The sequence below is a fragment of the Myxocyprinus asiaticus genome, chromosome 47 (genome assembly GCF_019703515.2).
Source record: "Myxocyprinus asiaticus isolate MX2 ecotype Aquarium Trade chromosome 47, UBuf_Myxa_2, whole genome shotgun sequence".
Classification (NCBI taxonomy): Eukaryota; Metazoa; Chordata; class Actinopteri; order Cypriniformes; family Catostomidae; genus Myxocyprinus; species Myxocyprinus asiaticus.
Window position 1 is genome coordinate 10,104,745 of NC_059390.1, and position 20,200 is coordinate 10,124,944.

General features: G+C 38.4%; 1 protein-coding gene across 2 annotated transcripts; it reads left to right on the forward strand.

The window, feature by feature from the left end:
* The first annotated feature begins 271 nt into the window (after positions 1-271).
* On the forward strand, positions 272-19,939 carry LOC127437059 (podocalyxin-like). 2 transcript variants are annotated; one of them, XR_007896513.1, is made up of 9 exons: positions 272-699; positions 11,011-11,592; positions 12,878-13,074; positions 13,161-13,190; positions 14,930-15,041; positions 15,529-15,572; positions 15,665-15,814; positions 16,381-16,645; positions 17,821-19,939. XR_007896513.1 is itself a non-coding variant. In XM_051691710.1 (8 exons), exons 1-8 carry the CDS (start codon positions 669-671, stop codon positions 16,573-16,575), a joined length of 1,341 nt encoding a protein of 446 aa, XP_051547670.1. In that variant the 5' UTR covers positions 272-668; the 3' UTR covers positions 16,576-17,785. The 2 variants fall into 2 exon arrangements, 1 of the variants encoding a protein (XP_051547670.1); XM_051691710.1 differs by lacking the exon at positions 17,821-19,939 and having other exon boundaries at positions 16,381-17,785.
* The last annotated feature ends 261 nt before the right edge of the window (positions 19,940-20,200 follow it).

Genomic DNA, 20,200 nt, shown 5'->3' on the forward strand with positions numbered 1-20,200 from the left:
ATTTTCGCATTATATCATTCTTAGTTTTGATCATATAATCATTTAATATTTAATCATTTTACTGGCCACATCCTCAAATACCTGGAATCACAAAAAAGCTCAGGATGATACACCAAGACTTAAAACATACTATGTATGATCACAGGCATTTTAACAAAAAGCGCTGCCCATTATAGTGGACAAAATTATTCATGGTCTTGTCTTGGGCCTGCCCAGTAAAGTCCAACCCAGCCTTCTCTACTGGGTCACCCTCTTCTCTGCATGATAAACTCAAACATCTCAAGCTTGCCTTTAAGAGCAACTCTACACGTGCAACACTAGCAGCAGTGAATGCAGACAGAGCACAGCACGTCTCCGGCTCACTCCAGAGGACTCCGCATATTCAATAGAGCACAATCCGCGCAGCCAAGGAAACACACCAAAACTTTGCCCCCCAAATCCTCGGACCATGAGGGTGGGGTAAACACGCAGAGAAGAATAAGAACCGCAAACAAAAGCACTCCTATTGGCTTTAAGATCTAATCTAAAAGAAATATCAGCTGCTAAATAATTTAGTTCATATACAAATTCAAGATAAGCGGAAGCCATCGGCGTCTCCACGTTTTCAATAAAAACCTTTTCTACGGTTATTGAACACGGAGCGACCAGCATCAAACTGAAGGACTGGAATGGCAATCACATGGACAATCATTGTACTAGGTGAGTTTATTGCAATACTGACCTATATTAATGATGGTAACCGTGGTAACCTTAATTAATATTCACGCCTGTCGATACTGGAAATATTCGCAGCATTGAATTAAAATGATCAGATGTTTGAATCTCGTTTGAATGAAAACTGATCGCGATTTTAGAAAACGTTCAAATATTTAAATTTGTCCTCTCAGTGGTCTTGCTACATAATTACCAACGTCATAATCATTTGAACCGTAAGGTGGGATATTTCAAATGTTTTCTTAAGAAAAGAAAATACCTAAAAGACTTTAACATTGTATTCATATTAAGTGACTCTTTTTAATAAGTTTCTAACAATCATTACATTAATGTTGTGTTAAGCATTAGGTAGGTGAAATTAAAAGTGTTAGATTACTTACATTACAATATTCAAAATGTAATGAAACTTTGATTCATACATTTTTTAATGCATTCATGACTTGAGCTGAAAATGTCAGTGATAACACATGATCTGTGCTTGATGTTGTTGTTATTATTACTAAGTGTTACCCACTTATATGCTGCTGACAGCAATAGAGACTGACCTAATGTGTAGGGGTAGATATTTTGTTAAAGTGGCAGAAAATTCTCCAAACAGCTCTGGGAAATGCAGCATCTGTGCCACTCAACATTTCTGTCAGCTGCTTTGCTGAAATCAAAAACAGTGACACAATTACAGCTAAAGTGCATCTCTGACTAGCTAAGAGGGATAAGAGGGAGTACTATTATTCTTTAATTTTCAGCATGGTGCACCTGCTTGTCCAGACATCAGACAAACCAACAGTCATTAGAACAGCTGTCCTGTTTTCTTTATCCATCCACGTAAAGTGTATCATAAGCATTTCTGACTATACTTTGTCCTGGTCAGCTTTATAGAGGTCTCCACATTGTTTTTCAATGTTTGCAGGAGCGCAACACTTGATCTTTTCTGAACTTAGAAGGATAGTTCAACCCAAAACTGAAAAATCTGTCATCCTTTACTGTTTTTCCGAAATCTGAATGACTTTCTTTCTTCTGCAGAACACAAAAGTAGATGTTAGGCAGAATGACAGCCTCAGTCATCATTCAATTTCATCGTACGAAAAAATTATTGTTTATTTTGGGTGAACTATCCCATTAAGGTTCATGATCGTTGAATCTGATGAAAGGGAAATTGGCAAAGTCAGTGTTTTTTCCAGAGTAAGGTTTACCTAGTGGTGACAAATGCAAGTTTTCCATATGTTACGTAAGGTTTCCCCATCCTCAAAAGCCTTCACTTTTAAAACAGCAAGTTAAATTGATTGCAACAAAGTATCCTTTGGCAAGGCTCTTGTCTGGATGCGGTCTGACAGGGCTTTCTCACTCAAGGCTTGGGAAAGTGCAGAACAATGGGTAGGAAAATGTTCTGTCAACATCCCTGTTCCCAGGGAAGGTGTGGCACTGACTTCCTCTCTCCTCTTGTCTGCTCCACTCGCTTACTCTTTCTACATCTCTCGTCCAAATGCTACAACTCTTTCCCATAGATCTGAGATACACTGCCAATCAAAAGTTTGGACACTTGACTGAACTCAAGATCTTAAAAAAAAAAAAAAAAAAAACTGTTTATCAAAAGGCTTATGCTGAAATACTTCAAATTAGTTCTGTAGACTAACATAAATCATGCCTACATAGGAATGTCTTTCCAACTTTTGTCATTTCATTACAAAATCATAATTTAAAAAAATTATTTAAAAGGATGGCTTGGAGACAATAGTCAAAATTAGCAAACAAATGGCCAGCGTACATGGGAACTTCTTCAATACTGCACATCTCAGGTGGCACCTCATGAAGATATTTGGGAGAATGTCCAGAGTATAAAAAATATAAGATTTTTGAGCACTACATATTTCATACACTTCCATTTGTGTCATTTTGTAGTTTTGATGACTTTACTATTATTCTAAAATGTGGAAAATAGCAATTATAAAAAACGAGGAGGTGTGTCCAAACTTTTGACTGGTAATGTAAATCAAAGAATGAGGGACTGCTTTGAAATGAAGAGTAAACAAGTAAGGGAAGGGGTGGGGGAGGGATGGTTTTAGGGTTCTGAGAATGGCACCAAGGAGAAATGTAATTCTGTTTATCGTGGGAGTGCCTGGCTCTTTTTTGAGAAAAACAGATGCTTAAGAGAAAGCGAGAGAGAGAGAGGTTGGCTGATGTATCTTGAGATTCCAAACCAAAGATGGCACTTCAGTCATTCTCTCCCCTCCTCCTCTGCTCTGCTTACTATGTATAACGTCTGCAACTGGCACCACCATGGACCTTCACTCCCTTCTCTAATCCAACCTCTAACCCGGGCCTCCCCTCTCCATACACAAATCCTTCATTTCACCACAAGGACACTTTGCACCTTTCAGTAGCTTGTATTCATATTAAACAGAGAAACAAATTCCAATACAGGAGCACATATCAGTGCCTGTAAGCTTAGCTCATCACAATATGTATCACTCTTTATCCTGAAAGGAAACAAGAATGTGTAAATCCACATTCATTCATGAGCATGTTTGGGTTCATACCTTACACTCAGAGGTTACAGATTTATTTATTTATTGCGAGGTTATGATCTTTAAATGTGGCCCATATTAGAGACTGGCCTAAACAAGTGGCATTCCAAAACTGCTCAGCATGCATAAAACGTCCTACCCTGGTATGTTCATCAACAGTGCTAGCAAAGCTGATGTCCAGGTACAGTATGCATAAAATGGCACATCAATTATGATGGTGATGTGGCAAAAATAAGAGCAAAATGTAAATAATGGTATAAAGAACATTATAATATAGTATTATTATTGTAGCGTCAAATAAATTCTCCACCCAAAACATTTGACATTTTGAGTCAATAACAATGACTTTTGTGACTTAACAGTGATTTTGTTCTAAATATTGATGTAATGAAAAACTGTTAAAAAGCTATCCAAGTGAGTTTCAAAAGTCAAACTATGTTTGGGTGGATAATTAAAAAAAAAATTTGAAGTAGATTATAATAATAATAATAAAATCACCAAAAAAATTCATAAAAAAGTTTTCCACATATGAAATTTGATTTAGCCCAAATTAGACTTGATTCAATGTCAGATTCAATGCAATATTTGCTGATCTGTGTCAGGTGTAGGAAAATAAAAACAAAACATATGGGCCACATTTAAATTATGTGTGAATAGCCTGAGTAATCCGCAGTCTTGAGTTCTGATTGTAATTCTATTAGTACAGAATAATGATGTTTGTTAGTGTGTCTTGAGGAATGCATTTGAGTCAGCCACACAAACGGCCACTGACCTTGTCCAGCCTCTTTCCAGCCCTCTGGACTCCTCCCTTTTTCCTGTCATCCATTCATTTGATGTGAGTATTTTCATATTCACAGTCCTTCTCCTTACCTCAACAGGGTTAGTTGTTACTCAGCTTCATAAAGGAGCTCCCCCATCCTCCTCGCCCCCCTCCCATAGGGCCAGTGGTCTGTTCAATTACCCCTGAATAGGACACCATCACTGGAAGAGGGGCAGGTGGGGAAGGGTGGGCTTGGGGCCCCTAGAGGTCCTGCATACAGCTGGGGGGGCTATACTGAGGATGTGCCTCCCGTATTAAAAGAAATGTATACAATGTATAACAACTTCATTAATCCCAAAGGGTCAACGTATCAATATGATATGATTCAGTTGTGATTTATTTGGGTATACATTTCTGTCATAATGTCCATTTTGCTTACATACGAAAGAAATTCTCACTCAGCTAATGCTGAAAATCATAGAGGGAACCTTCTTACTGGGTACAAAAATATAAATAAAAAAAAAACAACAACAGGGCCAACAAAACTATGCCGTTCAACTGCTGTTTATTTAAGAGATACAATAATCTACACATCTAAAACTGATGCAAACTTTACTGTAAAAGTAAAGATCAATCTTGGGATTTTAAGAACCGATACTGGGATCGTTCAAATAAAGATCGCGATTAAATGGAAAATCACTATTTTTTTCAGCCCTACCAGAGAGAACCAAAAGCATTCTACAGAGCTCTCAAACAGTTGTGCAAAGGCAAGAGGACTTTTTTAATCATCCTAATTCAAAAACAACTAAATATTAAATATTTCCAAGGACCAGAAAGCACTCATTTTAACACCTCAAAAACATTTGGAGTGTTAGAACAAAAGAGAGAAGAAAAAATATATATATTTCAGGCTACAGATGTTGCAGTACAGATGTACAGTGCATCTGGAAAGTATTCACAGCGCTTCACTTTTTCCACATTTTGTTATGTTACAGACTTATTCCAAAATGGATTAAATTCATTATTTTCCTCAAAATTCTAAAAACAATACCCCATAATGACAACGTGAAAGAAGTTTGTTTGAAATCTTTGCAAATTTATAAAAAAAAAAAAAAAAAAAATCACATGTACATAAGTATTCACAGCCTTTGCTCAATACTTTGTTGAAGCACCTTTGGCACCAATTACAGCCTCAAGTCTTTTTGAGTATGATGCTACAAGCTTGGCACACCTATTTTTGGGCAGTTTCTCACATTCTTCTTTGCAGGACCTCTCAAGCTCCATCAGGTTTGATGGGGAGTGTCGGTGCACAGCCATTTTCAGATCTCTCCAGAGATGTTCAATCAGGTTCAAGTCTGGGCTCTGGCCGGGCCACTCAAGGATATTCACAGAGTTTGTCCCGTAGCCACTCCTTTGTTATCTTGGCTGTGTGCTTAGGGTCATTGTCCTGTTGGAAGATGAACCTTCGCCCCAGTCTGAGGTCCAGAGCGCTCTGGAGCAGGTTTTCATCAAGGATGTCTCTGTACATTGCTGCATTCATCTTTCCCTCGATCCTGACTAGTCTCCCAGTTCCTACCGCTGAAAAACATTCCCACAGCATGATGCTGCCACCACCATGCTTCACTGTAGGGATGGTATTGGCCAGGTGATGAGCGGTGCCTGGTTTCCTCCAGACATGACGCTTGCCATTCAGGCCAAAGAGTTCAATCTTTGTTTCTCATGGTCTGAGAGTCCTTCAGGTGCATTTTGGCAAACATCAGGCGGGCTGTCATGTGCCTTTTACTGAGGAGTGGCTTCTGTCTGGCCACTCTACCATACTGGCCTGATTGGTGGAGTGCTGCAGAGATGGTTGTTCTTCTGGAAGGTTCTCCTCTCTCCACAGAGAAACGCTGGAGCTCTGTCAGAGTGACCATCGGGTTCTTGGTCACCTCCCTGACTAAGGCCCTTCTCCCCCGATCACTCAGTTTGGCTGGGCGGCCAGCTCTAGGAAGAGTCCTGGTGGTTCCAAACTTCTTCCATTTACGGATGATGGAAGCCACTGTGCTCATTGTGACCTTCAATGCTGCAGACATTTTTTTGTACCCTTCCCCAGATCTGTGCCTCTATACAATCCTGTCTCGGAGGTCTACAGACAATTCCTTGGACTTCATGGCTTGGTTTGTGCTCTGACATGCACTGTTAACTGTGGGACCTTATATAGACAGGTGTGTGCCTTTCCAGATCATGTCCAATCAACTGAATTTACCACAGGTGGACTCCAATCAAGTTGTAGAAACATTTCAAGGATGATCAGTGGAAACAGGATGCACCTGAGCTCAATTTTGAGTGTCATGGCAAAGGCTGGTAATATTTATGTACATGTGATTTTTTATCGTTTTTTATTTTTAATAAATTTGCAAAGATTTCAAACAAACTTCTTTCACATTGTTATTATGGGGTATTGTTTGTAGAATATTGAGGAAAATAATGAATTTAATCCATTTTGGAATAAGGCTGTAACATAACAAAATGTGGAAAAAGTGAAGCGCTGTGAATACTTTCCGGATGCACTGTACAAATATCTCAGCCTTTCAGCTGAGCCGTACCACCATGTACTCAAGAGAGGTGAGCTCCTCTTATCTGGGATTACTGGAATGGTACCTCGAGAGTCCCCGTGAGAGCATGAAAGCCCGTAGCACAGATTATGTGCTTCTGTGCGGAGGTAACCATGAATACTGAGTATCTTATACAAGCAGGAGGACATTTGGAGCAGGGAGATGTATGGGGGTGTGAAATGTCTGTATTTTGTCTAAACAGTTTCTATACTGATATGTGATAGTATTAGGACCAGTAGCCCTGTCTGTGGGTAATAAACAGACTGCAACTTGACAGCCGGGTCAGCGAGGGTCAATCCTAATGATGAAACCATTGGAAACCACAGGAATATGGACGAAAGGAAGAATGATATCTGCAAAGACAACAAACCATCTCACACTAAGTCCCTGATCAGTTTTCATTCACATGTGGTTCTAACTGCAGTTTTTCTATATTGCAAGTAGTTCTTAAAATCCAAGACCAAAGGTCTAAGCTAAGTGAAATGGCTTAGAACTGGAGTTGCTGATTAGCAATGGACATATTTTCAGAGAAGCAAAGCTGCATAAGATGTTGATGAGACAGAGAGTTAAATAAAAGAAAACTGGCCCCCCAACCAAAATAAACAGCCTCTTGTCACTACCACCCATCCTGATGCCAACAATGCCTTATTGCTACAACCACCACCACTGATCGCCATGACAACCCATTGGGTCAAGTTTTACAAGATCTTCATCCTGGGTGGTCACTGAAGAATTATGGTAAAAGACCAGCTGGCAGTGGAAATTAATTGGTCAAAAGTGTAGGAGTTTAGGTCACCTATTACATAAAGTCTTGGACTGATCAATATAAACAGATGTCATGGTATCTGGAGTCAACCAAAGATGTTTTTATCTGTAGAGGAGTGTTTTTTCAAAGTAATCTGCTTACTGTCATAAATAATGACTCTATCACAAAGCTATAATTTTTTATATTACATCACCTCAGCAATTTCAGTCTAAAAGATACAGCCTTTGGTAACAATGCAGTTCTTTACAACAATAGCCTAAAATGAATGCTGGATTGTTTTCTTTCTTGTGCTTGATGTTATTAGCTTTGACACAGTGCTGCTGTGGCTATACAATATTATGTAACAACTCCTGGTTTGCCAATTATTGTCTGCGGATGAGATATTTGTAAAATGGTTGCAGAGCATAACTCTGAGCAAATACTTAAACAGTAAACTCACATTCAGTCAATGTGCAAACATATAATTACTGTATGAACTTGAGAGCCATAAGCCAAGGAAAGGCTATTGTTGTAAGCATCCAGAGGCCATGAAGCAGATTTGGACACCATTGTTTTAGGCCTCTGCAGTTCCGCCCATAAGAGTAGGTGTGTTACTTCCCAAGTTATTGTATAGAGTGTCCTGTTCAAGTTCACTAAAAACAGAGGTAATCTCCCTCTGCAGTGTCACATCAAGACATATTAATAGCAATATGAGGAGCACAAATAAATAAAATCGCACATTTACAAAATTCGGCGTGCTGGTTGTTAATAATAATGTGTATGCTGAAAATGAACCATATCAGTTTATTGCTACTGTTCTTATAGATTTGTCTAATTATTTGGCTATTTGTAAGGCCATCAAGAACAGATAAATTACTGTAGTACCTTGAGATAGAGGGACATTTTTCCACATATATCAATTGATGATAAAACACAGAAAACGACAAATTCCAATTTTTAAAATAAGCACTTCAATTATATACATACTGCATGCAATTAAGTAGTGCCATTCAGCCCAGTCAACAAAGTAAATTATAATAATAATATATGACTCCATAGTGACAATGATGATGCCGTAATACAGGAGTTAGGAAATTTCAAACTGAAGAGAGTATTTCAGAATTGAAATTTTACCTCAGGATGTTTGGCAATTGAGAATAAATTGGTGGAACACTCCAGAAATTGTTCAGTTCAATTGATTGCTGCAGCATTGCACTTAATAATTGTACTCAGTTCCAACTCATCAGCAAAGTTTTCCCACAAGATTATTGCCTCTTCTTCTTTTATACTTCATCTTATAAAAGCACACAACACCGTCATTGTACCCAGACTGATTTCACTGTAAATTCGGTGACAGTAGGTCGAAAGTTCTTCAGCTAAAATCGGTCTGTGCTAACTGAAATTGACACCACTGCCCCCAGTGGCCAAAGCAAGAAGTGTTGTTGAACATATGGGCTTGTGTGAACTCCAGTTTCTGAGAGAAATGTCCACAGAGTGGAACCAAAATCGAGTTTGTATTTTTCAGTCAACAGAAATGCATATTTTATGAACACTACACCATAACCTTTACCCTCAGTGGAGTTATAATGTAGGCAGAGGCTATTTGCAAGTCTAAGCGATACTAAATAGTGTAAATAGCACCCAAAAGCATGTTCTTTGCTCTAAGTGAAAACAGTGTTAGACACACACCTGTGCAAAGAGCGGCAGATACTACTTTCACCTCTAATTAAACAGCCTACTAATATACAGTATAGGGGCATCATAACAGCTTTTTTGTGTGTTGTTGTGAGTCCCACAGACACCTTACATCAACCCTTACACCTAACCCTAAACCTAACCTTCCCTTATTTTTATTTTTTATTTTTTTATTTATGCATTTGGCAAATGCTTTTACAGGGACAACCCCCTGGAGCAACCTGGAGTTAAGTGCATTGCTCAAGGACACATTGGTGATGGCTGTAGGGAATTGAACCAGCAACCTTCTGATTACCTGTTATGTGCTTTAGCCCACTATGCCACCACCACTCCCTTACAAAATGTAACCTTGGTTTACTACAGTAACCATAGTATCACTATGGTATTTAGTAGTAAAATCATAGAAGCCACAAAATTAAAACATGGTTACTGTATTAACACCATATTACTGTATTAATATGGTTAATTGCATTAAAACTATGGCTTCTGCCAAAAACACATAGTTACAACAATGTTACTATAGTAAAACCATGGTTAATTTTACCTGGATCAAACTTTTCTCTCAACTTCTCTACCTTGACCAAATCACTGCAATGAACCTTTATATTAAATTGTATTTAATATTACAGCCCAAGTAGTATTAAAGGAAATATTAAGGGGCAGATTCACTAAGAATGAATTGCGGCCTGTAAAAGCGTTATTTTATTTTTTTACACACTCTCTGTGCTGGTTTAGCATCCAATTCACTAATGCAATTATGCATAAGGCGCAAACACGCCAACAAAATCGCTACTGAATGCAAATTGCACATGCAATTCTGATCTTGCGGTCTGATTCTGGGCACTATATAGCAGAGGATAACGCAGACCACCGTATTTTACTCATTCTGCCGGGACTGTACAGCATCACTTTGATCCAGACACCTGGATCATCTCCTAAACATGCAGAATGTGTGCTTGACAACACCGCTCATATGGAAATATGCCAGATTATAATGCTCTTCTCCAGCATTTGATGATTATTTGAGTAATTACTGCTGATATGATCAGTTGTAAATGTTCACAAACATCTCTTTTAAATAAAATTAATTTTACCGCCTACTTTCATTTGGTGGTAATAACGCAATCTAAATTGCGGCAGGCAATTTTTATGAATGAACCACAATCTACAATGAGCCTAATTTGCATAGAAAGGAGGCATGGTTGCGTGGAGAGAAATGACAATGACTTCATTTAAATACTCAAGACTCAGCGCACATTTCAGTGCTGATTGTGGCTGCTAAAATAGATTTTGGGTGATTAGTGTATAAGTTACAGGTTTTTGCACTGAAATGCCAAAAATGGTGCAACTGTTTAGTGAATCTGCCCCTAAAAGTGCAGTGGTCCGTACGAAAAAAGCGCATCCACAGCATATTTACACACCACGCCATTGATGCAACAGTTGGGGGTGAAGTTTGTCTTTAGTTTCAGTGTTTCTACCAGGCTATTTGAGTGCAATAGTGGCACTGTGTGGCAGGTGCTTTTTGCACCTAGAGCAAGTAGTCACTCCGTATAAGGTATTCGTGGAGGGAAAACACAATCTCAGAAATGCGCTAACCCATTATGTGAACACGATTACTTCCTAGTTTCCATAGGACCCTAACCCAGGTGTCTACTGTGACGGCTGTAAGGCTGCTCATGCAACATGCTAGTAGTAGTGTCACAAGAAAAGGTGAACACATTTAAATTGATGCAAAAATGTCTGATGGGCGATGATGCTTGTCAGTTACTCAGCAGAATAGGGTCAATGTCAGGGTACCTGAACATCCAGTCGCAACGTGACAGGTTGTGATCATGTTAGTGTACCTTTAGTGCAACACAAGCTGCATTGAGAGTCTGCGTTAACACAATCAGACAGAACTGATCAGAAATATTGTATTAGTTAATCAGTATATCCTGCTTATGCACCTTTTTAACAAGTCGCTGTCTGTGTTCCTTACAGGTGCCCTCCTGCATGGCACACACTCTGATCTTTCCAAACCTCTGGATTCCAGTACCCAACCCATGCAACCCACTCCAGCCAATGTGTCACATCAATACAATCCAACTACCACACCCTTACAATCTGTTTCTACCGAGACACCCTTGCAAACCAGTCATGCTTCTTCTATACAAACTACTGTGCAACAACCTTCTGTCACCACACAAACAGGTTCAAAAATCGCTGATTTAACCTCTCAAACTGCTGACTCTAGTACAAGCCAAGCACAACCCAACCCGACTGGTGTACCTTCGACAAATGCTGCTCTTACGGTCTCAACTCACAATCCTGAAAATTCGATTACAAATTCTGTTAGCCCCACCTCATTAACCCAAGAAACTTCAAGCTCAGGTAGATCCTCAGCCACTACCCACAGCCAAGATGGTGCTCCCATACCCCCGTCTGACCAAGTTACAACATTAAAAGACCCATCAACGGCAACTGTTCCAACCACAACAGAGAACTCCATATCCCATAACAAGCCATTGCCTTCAGAATCCTCCACACAGACTGCAACCAGCAAATATACCACTGGATCACCAAGTAAGACTTAATTTACAATAGTTACAATCTTTACGGCAATTTCAATGGAATTAAACAAAGAATACAACAGAATAAGGGGCCGTTCAGACCGAACACGTTCTTGCACTAAAAAAAGCTAGAAGCAGCACAAAGAATAACAGAACACAGGTGTCTTTAGACATGTATTAAAAATGTGATGTTCTTTTTTTTTTATATATATCTGACACAATGACAACATTAACATACACTTAAGAATATTTTTTTATTCCACGGTTTTTGCAGAAACATGACTTAAACGAGAACGGCGTATTCCTTATGCCATTTAAGAGACTAAGAGAAAGCGGTTTAACACACCCAGGTTTCTCCCAGATAACGTGGCTTTTGTGGTCATGTAAATGCATGAGTGGTGTTCTTAAGAGGTTTTTGAGGAGTGCGCATGTGCGTGAACAGACCGGATAGCAAGCGTCATAGGATGGAGCCCAACAACAAGACAACACAATGGAGAGAATTCAACATTTCAGGGAGTACAGAGGGAAAAGAATATACACTTTAAACTGTACCCAATTATACACACCAATGTAAAATATTGACTGTCCCTCACATTCGTGTATCTGCGCTCAAGTACATTTTGGGAATCCCAGAGTTTTGTAAGAGAGAGACCTCAATATTGCAGTGCAGTGTTTTTTACGTTGTTGTGGAGAAAACTGCTTATTGACAAAGTTGCATGTATATGGGAGTAAAGAGTTCGCCAACCTTATAGTAAATGTAAATTGGAATGCCACTTTCTCACAATAAGGTGTCCATGTAAGTCTGCTGTAGTCACTGTCTAAAAAACTTGACTGTATGAGAAACGGAGTAAAAAATACAAATAAATAAATACATTTGGTGCAACCATCAAAGAGGTCCATCTAGTACAGTTTTACATAGAAAAATAACTGAACGGCCCCTTAGACATCTGCACAAGCGGAACGGCATAACTTCAACACCCCCTGAAAATCTTTCAAATACCATTAAAGGGATAGTTACTCATTTATCATTCAATCATGTTACAAATCCGTATAACTTTTTCTTACATGGAACACAAAAGTAGGTATTTTCAAGACTGTTCATGCTGCTCTTTGCCATACAACAAGAGCATATCAGAAAGAGCATCGAGAACAATCTTCAAAGTATCTCTTTGGTGTTCTACTGAAGAAAGAAAAACATACACATTTGAAACTACTTGAGGGCGAGTAAATGATGACAATAATGCTGATTTTGTGTGACATTTTACTTAAAAACCTTGTCCTTTTAATTGACTTCTCAGATGGTGAAACACTGTACCCAAGAGCACCAGATTCTACATCTGCCATCTCTCAGAGACATCAGACACTGAAAATACCAACAACAGCTTATCAAATCACATCTACTCCAATTCCAGGTTCACGCAGACATGACGATGACACCACGACTAGCATCTCTACTCCCAAAATAGAGGATAGGACTCCAGGAATATTTCTTTCTGTAATACACCTGAAAAAAAACTAATTTTTGTTTTCATTCTTCATGCTGATATTGAAATTATATATTTTTTTTGTTCTCTTTTGCAGCACAAATTTGATTTGAGCAATGCTACGGAGGTGAGAATACTTGAAATCTTTAACACATGGTTGTTTCAACTTTCCTTCTCCTATAAGCCATTAACACATACAATTATTTATATATATATATATATATATATATATATATATATATATATATATATATATATATATATATATATATATATATACACACACACACACACACACACACACACTACCGTTCAAAAGTTTAGGGTCACTTACTCATTCTTTATTTATTTATTTATTTTTTACATTTTAGCATAATAGTAAAGTCATCACAACTATGGAATAATAGAAATGGAACTAATGGAATATTAGTTATATTTTAGCATTTTCAAAGTGGCCACACTTTGCCTAGATTTTGCAGAAATGTACTCTTGGCATTTTCTCAACCAACTTCTTGAGGTATCACCCTAGGATGCTTTTTAAACAATATTGAAGGAGTTCCCATCTATATGCTGGGCACTTAGTAGCTGCTTTTCTTAATTATTCGGACCAAGTCATCCATTTAAAAAACTTTTTTTTTTTAAATAAAATTTCAGTTTTGTAATTAAATCAATTAATATGTTGGCACAATTATATTTTTGTCTACAAAACTAATTTCAAACATTTAAGCATACACCTTCAGATCAAAAGATTTTTAAGATCATGAGAAACATTTCAGTCAAGTGTTTCAAAACTTTTGAACGGTAGTGTGTGTATGTATGTATGTGTGTATATATATATATATATATATATACACACACACACACACACACACACACACACAGGGTTGGGAGGGTTACTTTTTAAATGTATTCCACTACAGATTACAGAATACATGCTGTAAAATGTAATTTGCAATGTGTTTCGTTAGATTACTCAAGGTCAGTAACGTATTCTAAATACTTTGGATTACTTCTTCAGCACTGGTAGATTTTTTCACTTGTTTTGACTATAAAAACTCTGAAAAACCTAAATATCTTATGCAGTGTTGTTTCTAAAACAAGATAAATCAAATTGATCTTGTTTTAAGGATTTTTATTTATTTTATTTTTTTTATAGGAAAACAATACAAAAATTATCAAGAATACGATTTTTGCCCTAATATCAAAGGTCTCACTAGAAAAAAAGAAATTATGATCCAACGTGAATTTTCTTGATAAAAAAATATGATCGTGCCTGGTAACATGTGCATGTAAAATGGCAAGAAATAGCATTTTAGTTTAGCGTAAAGCTGACAATTTACACAAGGTTTATTTCTATTTCTTCTGCTCCAAACTTACGTCAAACTTACTTCTCTGTCTGCTCGTATGAATGTAACACATCATAAGAAAGTGTTTCACTGCTGTTCAAATGCACTTTGGATCACATCATTTATATGTATACATGTTTTCCATCTGAAAGGACTAAATATTAAATGAAACAAATGACAATAAAATGCAAAGTAATCTCTTCAGTAATCAAAATACTTTTTGAATGTAACTGTATTCTAATTACCAATTATTTAAATTGTAACTGTAGTGGAATACAGTTACTTATATTTTGTATTTTAAATACATAATCCCGTTACATGTGCTCTGTTACTCCCCAACCCTGCATATATATATATATATATATATATATATATATAGTCCAAAGACTTTTTGGGGCCACGGCATACAGTATGATGATTTTAGTGGTGAATTTATAAACAGATTCTCTTTAAAATAATCAAAACATGCAGCCAAAAATGGAGTACTACCATTTTAATATTTGTTCTGTTGATTGGACAGGGGAACATCCTATCTGAAGCCTGTAAAGCGTTGGGTCCAAAGATGAAAGGTCATTGCTCTGTGACCATGAAGATAGATGGCAAACAATTAACTGCAACATTTACAATAGACGGTAAGGGAAATGTTATGTTTTACAAACATATCTGGAGTCTTTTCCAACTCTGTTTTTGGAGGTCAGAACAGCACACATTTTGGCCCTTCATTCCAAACTGCAAAAATGATGCCTTCAGAGAGCACTTAGAAGGGAGAACAATCATAATAGCCATGCTGTAAGACCATTCTAAACAGAATTTCCAATAAAAATTACTTAAAAAGTGAGTTCGAAATGCCCGTTATTTTTGATCCTGGGTGGCGCGCCTGCACGATTCATTTTGAAAATTGAGGTAATTTATTTGATATGTTACCTGGAATTTAAATCCATAAAAAAAAAAAAAAAAAAAAAAAAAACAGGAATCATAGTTTGGGAACTTTTTATAGTCTACTTTTTAACCCCCAATTTTGTTTGGTGCCGCTAGTGGCTTAGAAGTTAGACACCTTTAATAACAAAACAATATAGTGTAAACCATACTATAGTAATTCATATATTCCTCTCTTTATAGCTCATCGGCTGATCCCACAAGAGCTCTACAATCCCCCAGTACAGGTAAGTGGTTTTACAAACAGTATTACAGACATATTGCCAGTCTCTCAGGATGGCTGTTAATTCTCAAATGCACCTCACTGTTTTCTTTGCAGGAGAAAAATATAAACGAGGAGAGCAGAAGCAAAGAGTCAATGCCAGATACACTGATTGCCATTTTGGCTTCATGTGGTGCACTGGTGCTCATTCTGTGCTGCTTTGCTGCATACTGCAACTATCACCGTAGATCCTACAGGAAAAATCAGGTAACAACCATAAGAGCTCACTCACTCACTTCCAGACACAAAAATGAATGAATTTTTGCAATGTCTCTGCCACTTCGAACCTCAAGAAGAGTATAACATGCGTTGCTCATAACGATTAGTTAGTCAAAATAAGAATAGATAAATGCTTCTAAAAGGATGTGTACTCACTGGTTGCATGTAGAAGTAATTTAAGGCAGCGTTTCTCAATCCTTATCCTCATGAACCCCAGCACTGCACATTTTGGATGTTTTCCATTTTTGACATTCATTTCAGGTCTTGAGAGGCTCTACTTGTAAGCTAATTAGTAGAATGAGGTGTGTTAGTTATTAAAAAAACAAAACAAAAGGGAATTCGTCGTAGTGACATTGTGAACTTTATTATATTTCAAAAGATCAAAGAAAATGTAATTTTTTACAATGTGACCCCTTTAAATAAATATGACACACTATTTAAATATCAGATTTAATCCCCACAGACAAACTCGATTAGTTACTTTGTGAGTGTAAATGTAAGCATTGAACGTTTTGTACTGCCTAACACCTCGATGCATTCCTCCACCTTGGTAGCAACACCTGACGGAAGAGATGCAGACGGTGGAGAACGGTTACCATGACAATCCCACGTTGGAGGTGATGGAGGTACAGCCAGAGATGCAAGAAAAGAAACGGGCATTGAACGGAGAATTAAACGATAGCTGGATCGTCCCCATAGACAACCTGCTGAAAGAGGACATCCCTGATGAAGAAGACACCCACTTGTAATGGCACTGATGAGCTGTCAGGAGTATGAACCGTGCTGTTCTTGCAACGGTAGATTGTGACCAGCCTGAATGTAAGGAAAGCACAGATTGCTGTAAAGACTATCAAAAGACCATGGTTTCATCTGGTGCCCAGATGTGCATGCTGTAATTAGGTAGTTCAGTGCTGGCGATAAAGGAAAACTTAATGTCACACAGAATGCTCGCAATTTATCTATGGAAAAGGGAAAATTCCGAGTTCAATACATGTGATCAAAGCACTGTGGCCTTTCTTCGTGCCTTAACCTTCAGTCTATATGTGTTTTTATTCCTTCAACACACTTGGATCATAGCTCTGTTCCAAAACCACACAAAGAAACGTTTAATTGTTTTCATTCTCTCTAAAATGATAAATTTGATTATTTGTGATGTACGATTAGAGAGGGATGTACATTATTGTGGCTGTATATAATGTTTATTTTTCATGCTTTTTACCCAATTTGCTCGCTTTCTGTTTAGGGAAGATTAACACTCATAGTCAACAAATTACACCGTGACCAATGGATAAATTATCCTGGTTAATTAAACTAAGGGCCGTCTTCAAGCATGAGCATAATAAAATTGGCCTTGTGAAAGTGTCTAACAAATCCATACAAGCCCTTCTCAGTATTCTGAAATTCTATACGCCTCCATTCAGCAAACAAATTCAATGGCACCTTAAAGGGACAGGTCAACCCAAAATGAAAATTGTCATCATTTACTCACACTAATTTTATTCTAAACATGTATGAATTTCTTCCTTGGAAAACAAATGATGATAGGCAGAATGTTAGTCTCAGTCATAATTCACTTTCACATCTTTTTTTATTTTTTATACATAAAATGAAAGGGAATGGTGATGGTAATATACCACCTAACATCTCCTTTTGCATTCCAATGAAGAGAAAAACTCATACAGGTTTGGAACAATATAAGGGTGAGTAAATTATGACAGTTTTTATTTTTGGGTAAACTATCCCTTTAAAGTAGTAGAGGTCCTGAGGCAAGACTGAATTTGCTAAATTTGCTAAAGAGTGAATCATTATCTTCGTTCTGTTTGTGTATTTGTGTTTGTTTGTAATTGTGCTAGTGTGAAGGGTTGCATTTTTTTGTTAACCAGAAACATTTGGTGATAATTCAAATTCAAACTTGTTTATTATGTGTATTTACAGGTATTAAATCCGCATATGTCTGTCTGTCTGTCTATAATCAGATTTGTTTTTTGTTTTAGTACAGAGATGTCCAAACCGGGGCCCGAGGGACAAAGTTGACCCGTGATGACCTTTTACTTGGCCCACCTTGTCATATATTTTAAAAATGCAATTGACACAGCTCTTCATTGCATTAGTTAAGCAGATTGCAGAATGTTTCACTGATCAGCCACAATATTAAAACCATTGACAGGTGAAGTGAATAACATCGATTATCTCATTACAATGGCCCCTGTCAAGGGGTGAGATATATTAGGCAGCAAGTGAACAGTCAGTTCTTGAATTACATGTGTTGGAAGCGGGAAAAATGGGCAAGCATAAGGATCTGAGCAATTTTGACTGGCCAAATTGTGATGGCTAGATGACTGGGTCAGAGCATCTCCAAAATGGCAGGTCTTGTGAGGTGTTCCCATTATGCAGTGGTTAGTACATACCAAAAGTGGTCTAAAGAAAGACAACCGGTGAACCGTCGACAGGGTCATGGGCGCCAAGGTTCACTGATGCACTTGAGGAGTGAAGGCTTGCCCGTCTGGTCCGATCCCCACAGAAGAGCTACTGTAGCACAAATTGCTGAAAAACGTAATGCTGGCCACGATAGAAAGGTGTAAGAACACACAGTGCATCGCAGCTTTCTGCATATGGGGCTGCGTAGCCACAGACCGGTCAGAGTGCCTATGCTGACCTGTCCACCGCCGAAAGTGCCAAAAATGGGCATGTGCGCGTCAGAACTGGACCATGGAGCAATGGAAGATGGCCTGGTCTGATGAATCATGTTTTCTTTTAGGTCATGTGGACAGCTGGGTGCATGTGCATCGTTTACCTGGGGAACAGATGGCAGCAGGATGCACCTTGGGAAGAAGGCAGGCTGGCGGAGGCAGTGTGATGCTCTGAGCAATGTTCTGCTGGGAAACCTTGGGTCCTGGCATTCATGTGGATGTTACTTTGGCACATACCACCTACCTAAAGATTGTTGCAGACCACTTACACCTCTTCATGGCAACGGTATTCCCTGATGGCAGTGGCCTCTTTCAGCAGGATTATGCGCACTGCCACACTGCAAAAAATGTTCAGGAATGGTTTGAGGAACATGACAAAGAGTTCAAGATGTTGATTTGGCCTCCAAATTCCCCAGATCTCAATCTGATTGAGCATCTATGTGCTGGACCAACAAGTCCGACCCTTGGAGGCCCCACCTCACAACTTACAGGACTTAAAGGATCTGCTGCTAACGTCTTGGTGCCAGATACCACAGGACACCTTCAGAGGTCTTGCGGAGTCCATGCCTCGACGGGTCAGAGCTGTTTTGGTGGCACGAGGGGGACCTACACGATATTAGGCAGGTGGTTTTAATGTTGTGACTGATTGGTGTATGTGTATGTGTGTGTGTGTGTGTGTGTGTGTGTGTGTGTGTGTGTGTGTGTATATGTATGTATATATATATATATATATATATATATATATATATATATATATATATATAGCTAGCTCTGGAAAAAATTGAGAGACCACTGCAAAATTATCAGTTTCTCTGGATTTACTATTTATAGGTATGTGTTTCAGTAAAATTAACTGATACATATTTGACACATATTTGTTTCATTCTATAAAGTACTGACAACATTTCTCCCAAATTCCAAATAAAAATATTGTAAATATTTAGAGCATTTATTTGCAGAAAATGACAACTGGTCAAAAAAACAAAAAAGATGCAGTGTTTTCAACCTCGAATAACGCAAAGAAAACAAGTTCATATTCATTTTTAAACACAATACTAATGTTTTAACTAAGGAAGAGTTCAGAAATCAATATTTGGTGGAATAACCCTGATTTTCAATCACAGCTTTCGTGCGTGTGGTTATGCCACTCCTGGCGCAAAAATTCAAGCAGCTCAGCTTTGTTTGATGGCTTGTGGCCATTCATTTTCCTCTTGATCACATTCCAGAGGTTTTCAATGAATTTCAGGTCTGGGGATTGGGCTGGCCATGACAGGGCCTTGATCCAGTGGTCCTCCATCCACACCTTGATTGACCTGGCTGTGTGGCATGGAGCATTGTCCTGCTGAAAAAAAGACCAATCCTCAGAGTTGGGGAACATTGTCAGAGCAGAAGGAAGCAAGTTTTCTTCCAGGATAACCTTGTATGGGGCTTGATTCATGCATCTTTCACAAAGATGAATCTGCCCGATTCCAGCCTTGCTGAAGCACCCCAAGTTCATCACTGGTCCTCCACCAAATTTCACAGTGGGTACGAGACACTGTGGCTTGAAGGCATCTCCAGGTCTCCGTCTAACCACGAGATGACCAGGTGGAGGACTGGTGATGATCTGGGGGTGCTTCAGCAAGGTTGGATTCGGGCAGATATGTCATTGTGAAGGACGCATGAATCAAGCCACGTCCAAGGT